The sequence below is a fragment of the Myotis lucifugus genome, unplaced genomic scaffold (genome assembly GCF_000147115.1).
Source record: "Myotis lucifugus unplaced genomic scaffold, Myoluc2.0 scaffold_12, whole genome shotgun sequence".
NCBI lineage: Eukaryota > Metazoa > Chordata > Mammalia > Chiroptera > Vespertilionidae > Myotis > Myotis lucifugus.
In genome coordinates, this window is record NW_005871060.1 from 11,548,778 (window position 1) to 11,570,833 (window position 22,056).

The following is a 22,056-nucleotide window of genomic DNA, read 5'->3' on the forward strand; positions in this document are numbered from 1 at the left end:
ATTTATTCCGGGGATGCAAGGGTGGTACAATATCCACAAATCAATAAATGTGATACATCACATAAACAAATTGAGAGACAAAAATCACATAATTATATCAATTGATGAAGAAAAAGCATTTGACAAAATCCAATACCCTTTCTTGATAAAAAAAAACTCTCAACAAAGTGGGAATAGAGGGATCATACCTCAACATAATAAAAGCCCTATATGACAAACCTACAGCCAACATCATACTCAATGGGCAAAAACTAAAACCATCTCCCCTAAGAACAGGAATAAGACAGGGATGCCCTCTTTCACCACTCCTATTTGACATAATACTGGAAGTGCTAACCATAGCGATTAGACAAGAAGAAGAAATAAAAGGCATCCACATTGGAAAAGAAGAAGTAAAATTGCATTATTTGATATTGGACATGATATTGTACATGGAAAACCCTAAAGACTCCATCAAAACACTACTAGATTTAACAAATGCATTTGGCAATGTGGCAGGATATAAAATTAACAACCAGAAATTTATGGCTTTTTTATACACCAACAATGAACTCACAGATATAGAAACTAAAAAAAACATAACATATACCATTGCAATGAAAAAATTAAGATAGCTAGGAATAAACTTAACTAAGGAGGTAAAAGATCTGTACTCAGAAAACTACAGGACACTGAAAAAAGAAATAGAGGAAGACATAAACAAATGGAAGGATATACCACACCAATGGAATCAACATCATTAAAATGTCCATACTACCTAAAACAATCTATAGATTGAATGCAATCCCCATTAAAATACCAACAGCATATTTCACAGACCTAGAACAAACATTCTAAAAATTCATATGGAATAAAAAAAGACCCCAAGTAGCCACAGCAATCCCAAGAAAGAAGAAGAAAGTTGGAGGGATCACAATAGCAGATATCAAATTATATTACAAAACCTGTTCTCTCACTGTTCTCAAAACTGCCTGGTACTGGCACAAGAACAGACATATAGACCAATGCAACAGAACAGAGAACCAAGAAATCAACCCAAGCCATATGCTCAATTAATATTTGTCAAAGGAGGTAAGAGCATACAATGGAGTCAAGAAAGTCTCTTCAATAAATGGTGTTGGGAAAATTGGACAGATACATGCAAAAAAATGAAACTAGACCACCATCTTGCACCATCCACAAAAATAAACTCAAAATGGATAAAGGACTTAAATGTAAGACAGGAAACCATAAAAATCTTAGAAGAATCCATAAGTAGCAAAATATCAGACATATGTCATAGCAATATTTTTATAGATACAGCTCCCTGGATAATGGAAACTAAGGAGAAAATAAACAAATGGGACTACATCAAAATAAAAAGCTTCTAGACACAAAAGAAACCATCCACAAAACAACAAGAAAGCCCACTGCATGGGAGAACATATTTGCCAATGTTATCTCCAATAAGGGTTTAATCTCCAAAATTTATAGGGAACTCATACAACTTAACAAAAGGAAGATAAGCAACCCAATAAAAAATGGGCAAAGGATCTAAATAAACTCCTTGTTATGGTGTGGGGCCACAACATTAGTAACAAAGAAACAGAATTTCTGGAGGATGGGGCCCAGAAATCAGGATTTTAAAAAGATTCCCAGGTGATTCTAATGTGCAGCCAAGGTTGAGAACCACTGTGCTAAGCCAAATAAGCCAGTCAGAGATAGATAAATATCACACTCATTTGTGGAATTTAATGTACAACTTAAAATGGATCCAGAGGCATATAAGCATTGAACAGACCATCCAATCTCAAATCAAAGGAATGGCCGGGTGTGTGTGTGAGAGATCAACCAAAGGACTTGTGTGTATGTAGTCATATAAGCATAACCCATGGGTACAGACAGTAGGTGGGTGAGGGCATGTGCTGGGGAGCGGAAACAACCCGGGAGAGGTCAATGGGGGAAAAAGGAGACATATGTAATAATTTAAACAATAAAGAATTAAATTTTAAAAATGATATTGGGTCTATAGCTTTTTACTCTAGAATTTGTTCCCTGCTGTGTCTTATTTTTTATTTATACTATATAAAATCATTTCAGAAAATCAGATGGTAGGTAAAAATGAGTCTTACTTCATAAAAAATCCCAAAACATTCTGCATACTTCTTATTTCCATACATGTGTGTAATATTATTTTGATATTATAAATTTTAAGGACTTTTAAATAGTATTGTGTCACCAAATCATCAAGCAGAAGTCATAAGTTTTGTTATTTTTCATGTTACTGTCCTATATATGTCCCCTGAATTTTCTTAAATGAAATTGGGTTTAATTTTAAATTTCAAATAATGAAAGAATATTGTGAAAAAAATGGATCAGTGAATCTAGGGAAATGCTCAAGTGATCTGGTATCCTTGGGCAGTAGTTCCTTCATGTTAACTACATTGACAGTTATTGTAATGGTGGGGGGAATTGAGCTATACTATTTGTCTCCCCTTTTTTCAATGTCATTCTTACAAACCATTTTCTTCAGGAATAATCTGGCTGGCAGCGCTGTGGTGGGTGGGTGGGGCCTCCCTCTGTTGGGTGATCAATCTCCCCACAGAGGGAAACCCAGGCCAGCCAAGCAATCGTGCCCCATGCCTATCACCAGCAGAGGGAAGCAACCGGTGGTGGGGGCAGAGGGAGCAGTGCCACACAGATGGCAAGCAGTGGCAGTGGCGGGGGCAGGGCCAGCTTTCGGCAGCTGAGGGAAGGAAAGCCCAGATAGGCCCTGATCGCAGGCCAGGCCTAGGGACCCTACCCGAGGGGTTCCAGATTGCAAGAGGGTGCAGGCCGGGCTGAGGGACAAACCCCCCTCCCTGTGCAGATATTCGTGCACTGGGCCTTTAGTACTGATATAAAACAACAATGAGCCATGTAAAATTGCTGTATTTTTATTTCATTTCTTTTGCCAGGTTATTTTGTACATGAGGTAAATAATGTCATAGTTTTAGAAGTCTCCTAGCAGAGTTTATTGGGTAAAATTACTCTTTAGATGGAATGATTTAAGCAAAGAGGTTAGGATTCACATTATTTAATCAGGCTAATAACTACTAAAATGAAGAGGAATAAACAGTAGTCTAGATTCTTAATTTTATAGGTATATTTTCTCATGTATTGGATACAACAAATATTTCTATCTTATAAAGCTGCAGCAATTGGCTATAAAGACTGAATTATTCACACAAAAGACATCATGTGAATATAAGAATTTTTGTGATTATTTTTTAATGCTGCTTTTATTCAAGAAACATTGCACCATCTAATATGTGCTAGATATTGGGAAGCAGTGTCTAGACAGGAGACTCATTTTTCATGTTGTTGCTGTAGTAAACCACTGCAATAGTCCATTATTGTGATTTGTTGTGCTAACACATAAGAATTATTTCCTCTTCATTTCCCTTAGGAATATAAATTTAGCTTAAGCCCTCACTTATTCTTTTCATTTAGAAATCACATTTCTCTGGAATATCACTTGTATAAAATCATACTTTCTTAGGTTTCTTCTGAATCAAGTTCTTAATTATATGCCCACATTGCTATTATAAGCAGTAATTGTCTAAAATTCTCATTTAAGTCACCTTTTAACTGAGAATTATTCACAGAGACTGGGTTACAACACACACACACACACACACACACACACACACACACACACACCTTATTATTATTCTTCAGGATTAATCCTGTACAGACTATAATCATAACAGTAAAGGATAAGCCAAGTGGTTTATGGGAGAAAAAAACACACAACTGTTGCATATTTTAATTTTTCTTGTGGGAAGAGGGACATACTTTTCTCTCTTGGGAACTCTGCCTTTTAGCTGACCTTCCTAACATTTACCTCGCTTATCTTAGTCAAGTTCTCTAACCCTAGTTGAATCCTAAATGCCCACCAAGAGGATGTCGTATACCCTAAAGAATTTAGGAGTGAGGTTGAGTCAGAAGAAATAATTTCACTCCAGACAATTTCCTCTTGATAAGTTGTGCATTCTGAAAAAAAATAGGCTTTGCCTGCCTGAAACTTTGAATGTTTCTTTTTGCTTATTACTTGAACTTATTAAAAGGCTTCCTGCTTGCAAAGCACTTACTACTTCTCTATACAATCTCTCTGTGGTAGAGCATTTCTTAGACCTTCAACAAATTCTTCTTTATCACTGAAAACAGATTCACCATCTAGGGATATAAAAAGATGCAGCAATGTGCCAAAATCCGCAGAGACGTGGCCTGGTATTTATAACTGCTTTAGAAGTCCTATTCATCAGTGATGACAGGAAAAGGACAGTCTGTAATTTTTAATAAATGTAGTTTGAGTTTACACTGACACTTCAATGGCTGTCATTGAGAAAGAGGGACATTTCAGGTCTACCAATTTACTTCACACCAATAGATTATGTTGCGAAAAAGCAAAAGGAACATTTGTTTTTTTAAGCAGTTCATGACACTGTTAATATTCCTCCATTTCCTGTCTGTACTGGACCAGTGATTTTTTAAGACCTCTGTTAGAGTACTGAATGAAGTGCTGCCTAATTAAACATATCAGAACCCTAAAGCTTCCTGGGTTATTCAGAATGGAGAAACCCTTAGATTGTATGTACCTTACTGGATGTGGTGCTTATTTGACTTGTTGATCAAGATTTATGTTTATAAATGCTTCCAATGTTTATCAGCACATTACATTGACTTAGTAAATGAGCTAATATTTTTAATTAATCACTGTAAGGGCCCGCAAAAGTGTCTAGCCCAAGGGTCCTCAAACTTTTTAAACAGGGGGTCAGTTATAAAAGCCTAAATTTGCTTTTCTACTGGTTATAAATGATTTTTGATATTTTTACTTTTTATCCTCACCTGAGGATGTCTTATTTTGAAGTAAAAAAACAAAATGGGAACAAATACAATATTTGTATTTGCATGTGGCCCGTGGGCCGTAGTTTGAGGACCCCTGGTCTAGCCTATAAAGAGCATTATGTGTTTTTAAAGAACAAAAAGTATAAAAGCCTAAATTTGCTTTCCTACTGGTTATAAATGATTTTTGATATTTTTACTTTTTATCCTCACCTGAGGATGTTTTGGATTTGAGAGAGAGAGAGGAAGGGAGAGAGAGATAGATTGGTCGCCTCCTGTACATGCCCTTGACTGAGGATCAAACCCACACCCATGTAAGTGCCCCAACTGGGAATCTAACCCACAACACTTGTGTGCATGGGATGATGCTCTGACCAACTGAGCCACCCAGCCAGGACTGTAAATGATTTTTTTAAAGGATAGCTGTTTCTGTATGTGGCCTTTTTCTTTCTAGAGGTGCTGCATTGGTTACTTTTACTGTCTGACTTGGGGAAGCATTATAGTTTAGGCCAGTGATGCTCAACTAGGGAAAGCTTTACTCTCAAGAGGATATTTGGAAATGTCTAGAGCAGTGGTTCTCAACCTTGGCTGCACATTAGAATCACCTGAGGATCTTTTTAAAATCCTGATTTCTGGGCCTCATCCTCCGGAAATTCTGTTTCTTTGTTACTAATGTTGTGGCCCCATCCCATAAGAAAGAAACAGAATTTCCGGAGGATGAGGACCAAAAATCAGGATTTTAAAAAGATTCCCAGGTGATTCTAATGTGCAGCCAAGGTTGAGAACCACTGCTCTAGAGACACTTTGGATTGTTGTAGTTGGATTCAGGTGCTGCTGGCACCTAGAGGTGGAGGCAAGGGATGCTGCTAAGCATACTGCAGTGTGCTGGACAGCCCCCTACAAGAGATCATGTAATCCCAATGTAAATAGTCCTGAGGTTAAAAAACTCTTGGCTTGGAGCTTGGGTTTTGAAATCCAAATGTTTGAAATCCAGTTCATATTCTGCTGCCTGCTAACCCAGAAATTCTGGTAAAACAGAGCACATATCTTGACACATTATAAATATTTCCCAAATCTTAGTGATTGTTATGAATAAAATCTGAACTAAAATGACGTATAAGCCTTTTAATAATTTTTCTAAAATTATATAACATATGTTCTCTTGAATTTAGCAAATTTAAGAATCGCTTCTCTATAGATCTTTTCAACATTAGGTATCAGATAAATAATCGGGTTTGGAAAGCACTCATCACCACACTGCGTAAATTATCGATCTCATTAAAACTAGGATAGAAACTAGTGTGGTAAAGTTTTACAAGAAAAGATCTTTATGTCTCTTCTGATAGTAGACTCCATTGTCAATAAAGCAATAAAGCATTTTCTTGGAACGCTATAGAACCCATCCTCTAAGAGTAGGACAACAGGGGTTTCTTTAAGGTGTGTGCTGCAAAGGGAAGGGAACTATGTACAGAGCACTTCCATTTAATTCTTCTTTAACACGTGTCACAATGCTAATGTAACCTTTCTTTAAGAGAATTTACAAAGATCATTAGAGAAAAAAATATTAAAGAGACCCTTATAATAGTATCCAAGATAACTACATAGAAAGAAAATAATTGTGAATGAATGGAAAGATATTCCATTCTGTAATAGTAATTGGAATGATTACTATTATTAAAATGCACTTACTATCCAAAGCAATCCACAGATTCAATGCAACCTCTATCAAAATTCTAATGGCATTTTTTTTTCACAGAACCAAAACAAATAATTCTAAAATTTGAATGGAACCACAAAAAATCCCAAATAGCCAAAGAAGTGTTGAGAAAGGAGAACAAAGTTGGAGGTATCATTCTCTCTGGTCTCAAACTATATTACAAAGCTATAATAATTAAAAATTTTATGCTATGGCATTGGCATAAAAACAGACACACAAGTCAATGTAACAGAATTGAGAGCCCAGAAATAAACCCACCCTCATATAGACAATTAATTTATGATAAAGCAGCCAAGAACATAAAATGGGAAACAGATAGTCTCTTCAATAAATGGTCTTGGGAAAACTGGACAGCCACATGAAAAAGAATAAAAGTAGACCTCTATCTTACACCATACACAAAAATTAACTCAATGTTAATAAAGGACTTAAATGTAAGACTTGATATCATTTAAGACTTGACATCATAAAATTCCTAGAAGAAAACATAGTTGGTAATCTGACATGCTTTTCATCAATATTTTTGAGAATTTGATTCCAAAGTCATGGGCAATGAACAAAAATAAATAAATGGAATTATGTCTAACTAAAAAGTGATTGCATAGCAAAGGAAACCATAATCAAAATGGAAAGAATATATTTGCAAATCATATATTTGTTAAGAAGTTAATATTAAAGAATTCATACAACTCAACTACCGGAAAACACATGATTAAAAAATGGGCAGAGGCCCTGGCCATCAGTTCAGTTGGTTAGAGTGTTGTCCCAATAAGCCAAGGTTGTGGGTTCAATCCTCGGTTTGGGCACATACAACAATCAACCAATTAATGTATAAATGGGTGGAAAAACAAATTTATTTTTCTCTCTCTTCCTTCATTTCTCTCTCTAAAATCAATAAATATTTTTAATAGAATGAAAGATGGCCAACAGGCACATGAAAAACTGTTTAACACCATTAATTCTAGAGAAATGCACATCAAAGCCACAAGGAAATATCACCTCACTCCTGTTAGAATGACTATTATTTAAAAAAAAAGACAATAGATAACAAGTGTTGAAAAGGATGTAGAGCAAAAGGAACCTTTGTACGTCTTTGCTGGGAATGTAAATTAGTGCAGTCATGAATAGAAATTAAGGTGGCAATTCCTCAAAAAATTAAAAATAGAAATACCATATGATCCAGCTCTTCCAGTTCTGGGTATTTATCTGAAGAATATGAGAACGGTAATTTCAAAAGACATATGCATTCCTATGTTCATAACAGCATTATTTACAATAGCCAAACTTTGGAAACAAAGTAAGTATCCACTGGTGGATGAATGAAAACAGATACGATATATATGTATAGACAGCTGGGGTGGACCTGGAAATTGTTATGCTAAGTGAAATAAGTCAGATGGAGAAAGACAAATGCCTTACGATTTCACTCATATGAGAAATCTAAAAAAACACACACAAAATAATACTGAATAAACAAAAATCAACTCAATGTTAGAGAAAATGTGGCTATCAGAAGGAAATGGGGGATGGGTAAAATGAGTACAGGGGATCCATTCTATAGTGATGGATAGAAACTAGACTTCTTGTGGTGATCACTTTTGGTAGTGTACACAGATGTCTAATTATAATATTGTACACATGAAATATATATAATTTTACCTCAATAAAAAAAGAAAATATATTGAAGACTTATTTATAGATTTCAATATGTTACTGAGTAATATTATTTGTACATACCTTTATTCAAAGCACTTTTCATATACATAATCTTATTTAACCTAGAGATGGCTTATTGACTTCACAATATTGAAAGTTTTTTATTATTCGGCCTTTATTATAGAGTTTGCTCTGTCATTCACTTATTGCACTGCCTCAGCTGGTGCTGTCAGCATTTATTTTCTGCACTAAAGAAGTGACCAACCCAGTTAATCTTCAAGTCTGGGCAGTATCAAATGGGTCACAGTCATTTGTTGAGTCTGTATATTAAATAATATGTTGCTACAATTAGTTATACTTTTTATAATTAGAGAAGATACTGATTTTTCTGTTTGTATTTCTGAATTCAAAATGTTTACATAAATGAAATATATGAGTTGAGTTAAAGATATTTTAATGGGACTATTTTCCTATCCCTGGTTTTGGCCAAAGAAGTTTATTTCTATGTCATGTTGATACATTCTATGTCATGTTGATACATGGGAAGAAAAGAGATTAAGAACTGCTGCTTCACCATAATTCCCTTTCAATTCATTTTCTATAGTTTTGATGCAATGTACTTAAAGAGATTTTTTTCAGTTGCTTTGATATTTAATGCTATAGACATAACATCATATTGCTTTGGTGGTTATAAAAGGTTTATTTTCTCTGAAGTATATCTTGTAGTTACATAATAAGTCTTTCCTTATTGGGTAAGGTACAACTAAGGGGGAGTTTATGAAACTATAAAAACATCCCTGAAAAGTAACCTATCCCTTGGGAAAAGTCATTCCCAAGGAAGGAAGGGAGGGAGGAAGGAAGGGAAGCAAAATAGACATGACCAGTGCTTGGTAGTTTAAGATCCAGATGAAATGTCAATCTGTATACATCAAAGTAATCAACTCATTCAGCAATGAGAGAGAAAAAAATATCAAGGAAAAGAACACTCCATCCTATATAATAAAAGGCTAATATGCAAATAGACTGAACGGCAGAACAACCGAACAACCAGTTGCTATGACGTGTGCTGACCACCAGGGGGCATGCACGGAACATTGGAGGCATCAGCAGCAGGCAGCAGAGCATGGCATATGGTGGGCGTTGGCCACGGCAGGATAGTGGAGGTGAGCAGGGGTGCCAGACCAAGGCGGGACACCCATGACTGTCATCAGAGTGAGCCTCTGGTGGTTACTGAATATTCTTTGCTCCCATGCGCTGTGGTTCCGCCTGGTGCTCGCACCTGCTGATGGCACCGGCCCCACTAGTACCCACTGCTGGCATCAGCCTCAATCGCTCTGCACCATCAGTGCGTGGGAGTGGAGGTGGCAGGAGCGGGGCTGCCGGCAGACAGGGGACCAGGGGCCATGGTGGGAGGGGTCAGGTGGGGGCACGGAGGATGGGCCGAGACCCACCCCTATGCCCACCATAGCCTTTCAGCCCACAGTTCCTTTCAAGGTGCACAAATTTGTGCACTGGGCCACTAGTATTATGTAAACTGTCAGTGAGGAAATGAATCATGGTAATAGAATCTTTTCTGGAATGTATAAATATTAAGGAAATACTACTAAATACCAGGCACTGTTATGAGCAGTGGATTCAGCATTAAACAAAACAGGCAAAGTGCCTGCCCATATGAAATGTGTATTTTAGTTAGTTTGGGTGTAGAAATGCATAGGGTTCAAAATTTATATTCTTAAAAATAAAATATACAGTATTCCGCATTTCCTATCTTATTTGATCTAGAGGACTCATTGGTAGGAAACCATGAACTTACTCAGGAAGTGTATTTCTCAATGTGAATTATCATCTAAGAGTTACTACTTAGCTTCTACTATAAGAACTCTGACCAATGATACTGGCTCACTTTAACGTAATTTAATATTATTTCTTCTTTTATTTGAATGCAAATTATAATGTTGATATTTTTAGTAAACTTTATGACTTTTTAAAATACTATTTAACATTACCATTTTTCTAATGTAAACCATTTTTTTCTACCTAGCTATTAGGAATTGTTTCATGTGTTTCTATCCCTTTAGGAACAATTCTAGATGTGAAACAATACTATTTTCTGTTAAGTGAAGAACATTTGCTGAAAAAAATATATTTTAAAATAAAAAATAATCATATATTAAGTTCTAATCAATGCAAGAAAGAATCACAGGAAGTAGTAACAACTGATCACATTTTTTGGCAATTGTCAGTATAGTTCACAAAAAGGAAAAACTTCAGAAAAAGTACATAAAATTCATTAATCAGTGTTAGAAATATTGCTACATTCCCCCTTTAATTTTATTACCCTACTTTAATAAAAATGGGACTATATATATTGGCATGATTACTGCATTTATATTTTGCATCAGTTATGAGACAATTTTTTAAAGATAATAAGATCCCTAAAATTAGATGAATCTTAAAATCAGTGCTTTCAACCAGGTCATGGTTGTAACAGAGTTTGCATTCCTGTATGTATGGATTTTAAAGCTTTATATTGTCCCTTTTTTTTTTTCGAGTTCAATGCAATATTGGTACTACGTTTGTTGAGTTTTCATTTAAGAATATCATCCAAGGAGTGTTTACTATGATCTGGTATTATAACCAGTAATTTTGTATATGGAAACCCAGCAAAGAACGAAAAAGGGTGTAATATTGATATGAGTAAAAAATATATATATTTGCAATTTGATTGCCTCAGTTTCATACCCTCTTCTAAAATTAAAACCAAATGCTTTATGAAATCTAAAGAGGAAATATACCCACATGTATATAGCCACTGAGATAAATGTGACTGAACTGTCTATCAAACATAAGAAACTGAAGAAAGAAGAAATTGCACGAGAGGTTGCTGTGACCAATTATTGGGTCACACTGATTTTAATAAGTAAATGGAATATAGTTTTTGTTTTTAATTAGCATGGTTTTTGTTTGTTTTTCCTTTCTTAGTTGTATGTATAATAAAGTCAGTGATCTTGGATTCAATGAAATGCAGACTATCTGCTTTCAGAAGAAATTAGAGAGAAAATATAATAGGGAAATAAAGAATTGATTTTGTTATAATCTTCACACTTTAATCACTATATTTGCCATCTATTCATCCTCTACTAGAAACTCTAAGGATAGGTAATAAAATAGCTTTTTGACAACTAAATTGCCTAAAAACTAACATATGAGTTTTGGGAAATTTACTTCCAGTTTTGAGAAAGATGTAGCTAAGCATATGCACTGAAAATTCCCTTTAGGGATGTGATCCCAGGAGCTGCAGAAAGAATTAATTTCTTTATCATGCTACTAATTGGTATTATTTATTTCCCTCTGGGCTACAGTAACCAAATACAAATATTTATGTGCCAAAATATATTTTTATATTTTGAATTAAGGGGATCTTTCCTATGTTTGTCTAAACATGTTCCAAACATGTAGAATTTTAAATGTAGAATTTTAGAACTGGTAAAGGAGTTAAATGAATATTAGTATTTCTCCAAGATATTTTCCTCATCTCTTTCAATAGGCTCAGAAAAAGAAGCCCACCAAAATTAATTTATTCATCCAAGGTCACACCATTTGATAGCAGCAGAGTCAAGATTAGAGTATTTGGCTAAAAGTTCATTATTCTTACCATTATGCCAAATTGTCTCATAATATATTAAACATACCAACTGGATAATGAGTGTAGTGGATGCTGTGGTTGTGCTTCCGTTCTCCCTCCCCCTGCCCCAAACACACACTCCCCACACACAAACACACCCTTTCACAACTACAGCTTTCATTTTCCCAGTTGCTGAAAATGTTGGCAGCTGATAGCATGCAAGTTAAGTTCCTCTCCAAGAATTTCTCCCTGCGGAAAAATAATAAGGAAAAGCCTGCTTACTCGAGGTCACACCCCTTTCCCAGAGGCTGCTCACATCCAATAAGGGTATAAGGCTCCCAACCACTTGTCTAAATGGGAGACAACTAGGAAAAGCCACACAAACTTTAGATTCTGTGTGATTATCTGAGATAGTGTAATTGCAGAGCACTTTAATCCCCCCTTTGCCAGACCCTGCTTCCTTCACTCCTGCACAGGTGTTGGCTTGAGAATACACTCCAATAAATGTTTTGTTTATTGTCTCACATATTTGTCTCAGAGTCTGTTCTGGGGAACCAAACTACAACAATTAATGTAAAATTACTTAAATATTCTGGACTAAAGTGTTCAAAGGGGCTTAGCTGCCACAGGATGAAATGTGCATCTACCAAGGTAATATGTGCATCTACCAAGGTAATTTCTAGGTTTACTGGTCACTTTATTTTATTCATGTAATTAGTGTTGTTGCTGTCATTAGATAACTATGTATGTCAACACAGGTATGAATGTGAATCTTCCTTTCACAGGTGAGGAAATTGGTGGCTTAGGGACGATAAGAAACTTACCCAGCTAGACAGTGTCTAATTCTGGTTGATTCTCCCATCAGACTTTTAGCTCCTTGAAGGCAGGAGCCACTTCCTTTATGACAGCACTGTTTCCCTTCATGTAATGCAGTGTCTTGCCCTCAATGACAGTCAATAAACATTTATAAAATGAATAAATTAATCCATATGTCTGACCACAAATCCCTGCCATCAACCCCTGTGCTATACAGTCTCCTACGTATTTGATGAGCCCTGGAGTAATGGTGACCATCATAAAGAACTAAAAAAGGAGGGGGGATTTGAAGTCTAAGATGTCAAAAGCAATCTATGTGAAGCACACAGGAATGGGTAATTTAAATATGCATTTTCTTTAAAAATTGAGAGGGAGAGCCTTGGTTTTGTTTCTTTTTATGGTAGATACACATGTTCCTTGTAGGTATCAGATACCATATCAGAGAAAGAGTAGTGAGGCTGCCTGTGGGTTGAGTTGTTCGATTATTTTAATATATCTTTATTAAAAGTATATATTCAATTTAATATAATATTCTAGGAGGGCTAAAATGACCACATAAAGAAAATAATGGCTATTTCCCCCAATGTAATGTAATGGAGATGATCTCCACCCACCTTCTCTACTTTCCTAGGCAGCAGCTATAAAAATAGAAGTGAAAAAGAAACATTTCCACTGATAATTATCACAATGAATTTACTAATGCCTCTTGTGTCCCTTTTGTCCTGAAATGAAAGTTTTTATCAGGATATTTTACAAAGAGCATCCAGGATGTGTCTAACATTTGGATGCAGATATTAAGCACAGCATTGATTTGGAGCCTGTCAGTAACTGATTCAATAGTTAAGTAAAATTCTTATAGCAGTAAAGTTAGAGAGATGAAGAGATTATCAAAGCTCACTTTTCTAAGGAAATCCAAATACCTAGAAGTGTTGGAAAAGAGTCAAGAAGCAGTAATCTAGAAACGTTTCTAGAGAATGAAAATTGAATAGAAATAGTTTATTCCTTTTATTCCCAAGAAAGTCTCTGAAACGTCTGCTGTAAATCAGGCAATGTTTCTTTTGTGCAAGAGTTAATCAACCTGACTTCCTCTACTCCTCATCTATGGACGAGTTAAAGTGGCAAATTAGAAGTCATAGAGAAGGTCTGCTATAAGTGGGCACATAAAAACCAGAATGAACATTTAACAATCAAGACAATTTTTTTATAAAAGAAAGGCATGCTTGGTAAAATACTTCAACCTGAAAAGGCATATGGACACCCCACTTATCCCCCAATACACCTTAGTTTTGCAGAAGAGCAGGAGATTCATCTCAGTGATGGTAATCTCAAAACATCCGTTTAAATTACAATATTGTTCTGCATGTAATTTATTTTAGAAAAATGTGATACCTTTCAGAAATATTCCAGGGGCTCCGCTGGAAGGCAGAATGAACTTGTGGTTCACCAAGCAGACTGTCTACCGTGCACCAGTGTAGGGTACAAACTCACTGAGCCTCAGTTTTCTAGTCTGTATAATGAGGATGAAGGGAACTACTTCAAACATGGATTGAATATGTTAAGGCATTAGAAGAATGCTTGGCATATAATATATGCTCATAAATAGATATTTATAGCTCAGCAGGTAAACATTATTCAGCATATGCTTATTTTTAAATGTTTAATATGTGTCTGAAAATTGAATCAGGAGGATAGAGTGGATATAAGAGAAGTGGACAGATGACTTGAGGTTGCATTTTTTTTCCAGTACATTAGCAATAACATGATTTGAAGGGGTGTGAAGAAAAGAGAGAAAGCAAAAGTAATCTCCACGTGATAGCCTGATAAGGATGATATTTATTACGGAGGAAGCTATCTGGGGAAGGATAGGTTTCAGAGTCAAAATCATGTTTGTTTATTTTTATGTGGTTTTATGTCAAATTAGTGATATTAATCAAAGTGATGGTGGCTGGATAAGGGAATTGGGGTTCAAAGTAGAGATCAGGTTTGCAAAAATGGCTTTTTAAGGAACAATGAAAAGATAACCATTTAAAACTATTCCATTTAGAGGTCAAGTATCCAGAAATTTTATGGCTCCTTCAGAATGTTTTATACCAACCTGCTGCCATCTGCTCTACTCTCTTCTCTCTTTCTCTTCATTCTTCATATCAACAGTAAACCCTACCCTTTTACCACCAGAGCAATAGGACAGGTAGTCAATTTCTAACTCAATATGTTTTTCCAAACAAGACAGTGTTCTTTCTCTTCAAGAGGAATTCTGGTACCAGCTTGCAATCTTTATTCCCACAGCATGACTTAATGAGCTATGTTTTGTTTCTATAATCCTATATAATAAAAGGGTAATATGCAAATTGACCAAACGGCTGAATGACCGGTCGCTATGACATGCACTGACCACCAGGGGGCAGATGCTCAATGCAGGAGCTGCCCCATGGTGGTCAGTGTGCTCCCACAAGGGGAGCGCCACTCAGCCACAAGCCGGGCTGACGGCTGGCAAGTACAGGGGCCCACCTTCGCGGCAGCACTAAGGATGTCCGACTATGGCTTAAGCCCGTGGGGAGCGGGCCTAAGCCATCAGTCAGACATCCCCCGAGGGCTCCCAGACTATGAGAAGGTGCAGTCCAGCCTGAGGGAACCCCTTCCTGAGTGCACAAATCTCGTGCACTGGGCCTCTAGTTAGAATATAAACATTGTAAGAAAGAAGATGGCATATACTGTGTACCTGATTTTGATTAATAAAGTGCATCCAAAAATTCTAAATGAAATACATGTTGAAATTTATTTTAGGTACTCTATTGTCCTCCTTAGGTCAATGTTGAGACATTGTTTTAGTTCCTTAAATTTTTATGTTACCACTTTGCTGATACAAATTATGACATTGATCACTCTAAAATTCTCTGCACATTTATTTAAGTAAATATAATGTATAAAATCCAGCAAAACACGAATAGGCTCATACATTGATGTTCATTATTTATTCAAATGATCTATATTCTCAGGTAAAACTATAAAATTCAAATTTAGGAAATTAGATAAACACATTTTAAAATGCCTTTTAGTTCAAGGACAAAAAGAAATGAGCTATCAAGCCACGAACAGACATGGAGGAACCTTAAATGCATATTACTAAGTGAAATAAGCCAATCTGAAAAGACTCCATACTGTACAATTCCAACTACAGTAGGTCCTCGGGTTACATGGGAGACCCGTTCCTACGGGACATAACGCGATTTTCACCGTAAGTCGGAACCCACCTACATCACTCACATGGAGCACATACATAGCAGTAATGAAGTGAAACAGTAAAAAAATTTAAAAGAAAAATAACAATTCCTGACCTTTACTTGTGGTAAATAAATAATAAAAAACATAAAGCACATATGCACATACGTTGAAATGACGGAACTTTTTTTTATATATAAATAAATGGGAGATGGCGACGTAACCACGAAACAATGTACGTGGAGTCTGATGTAACCCGAGGACTGCCTGTATACAACATTCTGGAAAAGATAAAATTATGGAGATGATAAAATTCAGCAGTTACTGGGGGTAGGAGGCGTAGTGGAGAGATGAATAGGAAGACCAGGGGATATGTTTAGGGCAGTAAAAATACTCTATTATAATAATGAACAAATGCCATTGTATTTTGTCCAAACCCATAGAATGCACAGTGAATCCTAATGTGAACTGGATTTGGGTGATTATGATGTGTCAGTGAAGGTTTATCCTTGGTAAAAAATGTGCCACTTTGGTGAGTGATGTTGATTGCGGGGAAGTTAAGCCTATGTGCTTTAGAAATTTCTGTACCTCCCTTTCAATTTTCTCTAAACCTAAAACTGCTCTAAAAGCATAAAGCCTTCAGCCCTGGCCGAGTGGCTCAGTTGGCTGCTTGGAGTGTTATCCCTTTTACCAAAGGGTTGCAGGTTCGATTCCTGGGGCTGGTGGTGGGGCATATGCCTGAATTGTAGGTTCAATTCCCAGTCAGGGTGTGTGCTGGGGGGGGGGGGGGGTGTTGGCTGGTGGATGTTTTTTCTCTCTCTCTTTCTAAAACTCAATTAAAAAAACCAAACATATCCTTGGGTGAGGATTTTTAAAAATAATAATATATAAAGCTTTTAAAACAATGGTTTTTAGAATAAGTTAATCATTTATTGACTATTGGTAGTGATATTGCACTAAGAAATTTAATCTCATGAAGAATTCTACAGATTTTTTAAAGGCTTGTTGAAAATGTAGGGGTTTGCACACAAAATGTGAAAGTATCCCTCTGTCTTCAATGAATGTTTTTTTTAAGCATAATTTTCTTTCTGTGTCCTTACCATAGGCTACATATCGAAACCGAGTTGTGAGCCAAAGTCTCAGCACAAGGGACAGAAAAGCAATACATACTCCCACCGAGGACCGTTTTAGATACTCGTCAGCTGACCAGACAAGCCCCTACAAGAGCAAGACCTGTCAACTATCAAGTCTGTGTTTAAATAATTTCTTGAAGGACAAGGAACTCGTGGAAGTTATCAAGCACTCAAGAGGAACTGGTGAAAGCCTCACTTCAGAGGTCACCCTGAACTTAAGGGCCACTGTTGGGCAGAACTCTCTGAAGCCAACAGCTAAGACTGAAGGGCTCCCCACGTCCTCAGAGAAACCAAAGGACCAAGCTGCTGTGGCCCGACAGCATTCAACCTTTACAGGCAGGTTCGGACAGCCACCGAGAGGGCCAATCTCTTTACACACATACAGCAAAAAGAATGTTTTTCTCCATCACAATTTACACACCACTGAGCTGCAGACTCTAGGCCAACAGGATGGGTAATTACATCACCCGATTCTGTCTCTGAGTAAAGATGGTTAGTGTTTCTCGTTCATAGCTCACATTTCAATTGTCATGTACTTTTTATTCTTGGTTATAAACAATGAATTGTGTACTTTTTTTTTTTTAGAATGAGGGTTCAAGCATGTTAATTGAATTAGGTTTAATAGCCTTGAAGGTTTTATTATATAAATATGTATAATAAATGGGACCATCTTGCTGGTTTATATAGTCCATAATTTATTTATTTTTTATCTTTATCAGTTACTGATATCTATTGAAGTTCCTGAAAGTAATATCAGATAGTACTCTATTCATTGAATGGCGTAACTGTGAAAATAGATGTGAGAAATAAGTAGATGAAGGAATTGTAAAGAATTTTAACTTACATAGTTAATAGAAGGAAAAGAGAAGATGGATTTTAAATCTTATATTTGGTGGTGTATTTATTTGAAGAATGGAGTTTGCTTGCATGTAACCTAGAGATACGTTTGTCTCTCTATTACTTACATTCAAGCTTATCTTGTCACATTATAAGGGGAGGGGGGGCTCTATTTCTTTTGCCTCTAAATGTTTAGTTCACACTAGTTCAAAAGGACTTTAGACAGTAATTGCTAGCCAAATAGAGAATGACAGCTCTGATCTTACAAAAATGTCTTATAGTTTTTGCTAGTGATGTTGAAGTACTAGGACAGGACACAGAGAGGTGGTAAAGTTGGCTAAATTCTGTCAAATGACACAAAAAGCATGATATGCTTGCTCTTTTAATCATGGCCATATAGGCATATTTTTCCAAGTTTTACAGATGGAACATTCTAAAAAAGTTATTTTACTTCACTTTCCTTGTATTTTTTAAAATCTTCGGCTATTTTTTCTGTGTATTCAGTTTCACCCTGTATACACCAACCCATACAAGATGACTTGAGAAACAGAAAGTCAGTTTCTTGGTAGCTCAATATACACTGTTTTGACTGTTTAGTCATCTAGCTTTGGAAGGAAAAGTTAAAAACATGAACTTTGGTGACTTGATCTTAGAATTTAACACTCATTTGATGGCAAATATTTCTCTTTAACAAATAAGGCCTGTTGTGTTTTACTTAACGCACATGAGATTGATCAATAAATCAAGATAATTTCTTTATGGCTAATTAATACCAGACTATATGCAGCTATAAAAATAAATAATAAACAGAAACCAGTAGGAAACAGGTCTGCAGTTTTCTTATACAAAGATAAAAGCTAATCACAGTATCCATATTAGGCATAGTTCATGCAAATCGAAATTTGTCATACCTACTGCATGATCTGTTTTCCTGGCATTCTCTAACAGACAGAATCCATCTGCATGTGCAAATGTAATGAATAAAGGGAAATTGAGATAGCAGTTTTTTAGCATGGCATCTAACGAACCTGCGTAAATTAAAGCTGTGTGTGAAATGCATCTCCTAATACAAAAAACGTTCTAGGCTTTGGGGAAAGGCCATTAGATTCCTACCTTAGCTTTAACTATTTAACTTTGGAGCAATTCTCAAACTTTGATTAGAATTGATAAGAGTAAAGAGTCTAGTGCATATGCTATACTTGCAATTCTAAAGGAAGACACATGTGCATCAAGACAAATGTTTGCCAAATGTTTTTATTCTTTGTGTGTTTGTAATGCTGCCAGAAGAGAACAATATGCACTATGATTTGCTTGGCTTAATTAGACTGCTATCTAAAATTTCCGGCTATAGTTTAGAAGCTATAATACTTATGCAGATATACATTTTGGACCAGGCAATATTTAAGACATGCTAGAAAACCAGAAAAATGATGATTATTAATTGTGTAATTCAGTTTTATTTGTCCAGAAAGTTGCTGTGTATTGCTAGAGTATTTGAATTCTGTAAATAAGTTAGCATGATAAAATGATCAAGGATTTTTTCCCAGGATATGGAAGAACTGTGTATCACAAATAATGTTTTTGATCTGGACTTTTGGAGTTTATAGTTTTGTTTTCCTGGAAGATAGACTTTTGAATTATGCTTTGTAAAAAAAAATAATCTATTTAAGAAAATCTGTCATTTAATAGACATTTTAAGAGACATTTTAAACACTAGTATTTTCTTGAAAAACCTTTTTTAAAGCTGAAACATTCAAAAAGAAAACCTGGATTAAGCAGTTCAATTTTAAATGGAGGGATATTTTTTGGAAATATCATCTTAAAGCTGTTTTGTACCAGTATTTTCAGCATTGTTATAATATTATTTGTAATACTAAGTGTAACTCAGGCCTGGAGAAGGTGTAAGCCCACCATGCCAACGTCCATCCGTAACTGTAAAACAGGGGTCAAGTTCCTCTGGTGTATATATAGAAACTCAAAACAAGAGCATATGGGCATTCTTTCAGCGGATTGATTTCTTTGTACTAAAATCTCTAGTTTTCTAAGACAGTTCCATGTGTAAAAATGATTTATACATTTTCTCCAAGGCAGTACATATCCAAAGACAGGACACCAGGGGGAAAAAGTGCTTGTTTTTCTGACAGAAGCAGTTGTGTTTCTTTCCCTTCCTCTTTCTTCTGTGCATGTATATGTGTAGCTAAGCCTACGTAACCCTGTAAAAGTTCTGCTGCAAATTGTCTCTTCTGAATTTAGAATGTGTTTTGAAGGACACCTCAGAAGAGATAGTCCTCGAGGAAAAGCTGTTTCTACCTGAAATAAACTGTGCCCATTTTTGTAATTCTCTTGTAACATGAAACTGTATTTCTATGGAACTCAGTGATTTTTTTCAACTGATTTTTTTATATGCTAACAGTCACAGTGAAATTTTGAATTCTCTCTCAAACTATTTTTGCTTCTTTGGAGCACCGTGGTCTGTGCAAATGGCAACAGGAAACTGTAGCTGCAATGCTAAAGGTAAACCTACAAGTGTCAGTATGCTCAGGGGAAGAACCTAGAGCCACACATTGTCCACATTTTTCTGTTATTTATGGAGTGAGGTATAAAGAACTAGCAAGCCACTAGTCAATATTAAACATGTGTAGGCATGTCCACACTTCCCTAATTTAAAATGTTTACAAAGACTTTCATGATTAATCTGTGTTATGACCTCCGTTTTACCCTATCTATGCCAAGAGTTAGTCCTAGCCCATGGCCACTATTATCTGAGTGTTACTGAATTCAAAGAAAATTTCACATTTTGTTTTCTTTGCCTTGTATGTGTTTAATACAGATAATACCTCCCCTCAAAAGAGTTATTTTTTTAAATTGTCATGTATTTAAGGACTATATCCACATGATAAATTATCACACTCTTCTAGAACTTTCTGAGTAAGTTAGTTATCCATGGAACAATAGGAGCAATTTATTGAATAACAAGTATTATTTCTCCGTATTTATTATCCACATTCATTATCACCTTTCTCATTTTCAAGAAGTAGTATCCCATTACAGTGTGTAACTTGGAATACTGGGTATAATCTTACACTTCTAATCTCAATTTTGCTCCACTTTTTCACTTTCAGAATTTTACATCCCAAATATCTTTAGAAGTATGAAGTGCTTAAAAACAGCCCTTACAACTCCACTGAGCCAGGTGTTGATCAAAACGGAAAAAGAAAGAGAGGTGACTGCAAAGGTGCTGTCTGTGAGTGCCACCCACTTGACTGAATCACACTCCCCCTGGCCAGAAGCTTTGCCCTTGCTGATATATCTGTTTAAATGCAGCACTGATTCATTTTTACTATGATGTTTATTGCATTCTGGGGCTTAACTCTTAAGGCATTATTTATTATCTGGTCATTTTGTATATTTTTATTTTCTTTTTTGTACAAAATTCTTTAACCATACATGATATTTTTGAGGAACTTAATCCTCTTGGAATTTAAATTTTTTTCTTGTTCACTCTCTGCCCCCATGTTCTTACTTTGTCATGCCAACTCTAGGCTATATATATAAACACAGGGCAGGGATGACAGAAAATATAAGCAAGTTTAGGCTCTTATAAAAAGTTGAATTGCACTGTAGTATAAAAGTAAATAGCCAGCTATCAGCCAACCAAACAAAGAAGCCCACTTCTCTTAACAAAATACATTATCATTGCCAAATTTTTACTTTTCAAGTCTTAATCTGTGCCAATTTTTTTCACCAATAGGCAGAACCACAACATATTCATGAACTATACTATATAATAAAGAGGTGATATGCAAATTAACCCTCACAACCTCACAAGATGACTGCCTACGACCAGGCCAGCAGCGGGGTTAGTGAGGGATGACCAAACGACTGAACAGCAGGCTGCATGGGGCAACCAGGCTGGCAGGGGGGACAGTTAGGGGCAACCAGGCTGGCAGAGGGGGGGCAGTTGGAGGCAACCAGGCTAGCAGGGGGGGGAAGTAAGAGGTGACCAGGCTGGCAGGGGAGGGTGCAGTTGGGGGTGACCAGGCCAGTGGGGGGACAGTTGAGGGTGATTAGGTTGGCAGGGGGGGCAGTGAGGGTTTACCAGGCTGTGGAGGGGGCAGTTGGGGGGCGACCTGTTTGGCAGGGGGGGGGGCAGTTAGGGTGATCAGGCCAGCAGGTGGGGGGCAGTA

At 36.3% G+C, this 22,056-nt stretch overlaps 1 protein-coding gene across 1 annotated transcript in view; it reads left to right on the top strand.

Annotated features, from left to right (window-relative positions):
• The window catches only part of CCSER1 (coiled-coil serine rich protein 1), a 1,147,418-nt gene extending 1,129,869 nt beyond the window's left edge, over window positions 1-17,549 (top strand). Inside the window, exon 11 of the mRNA XM_006084620.3 lies at window positions 17,005-17,549. Coding sequence (XP_006084682.1) covers window positions 17,005-17,490 — 486 coding nt within the window. The 3' untranslated portion in view covers window positions 17,491-17,549. The remainder of the gene's footprint in view (window positions 1-17,004) is intronic.
• The last annotated feature ends 4,507 nt before the right edge of the window (window positions 17,550-22,056 follow it).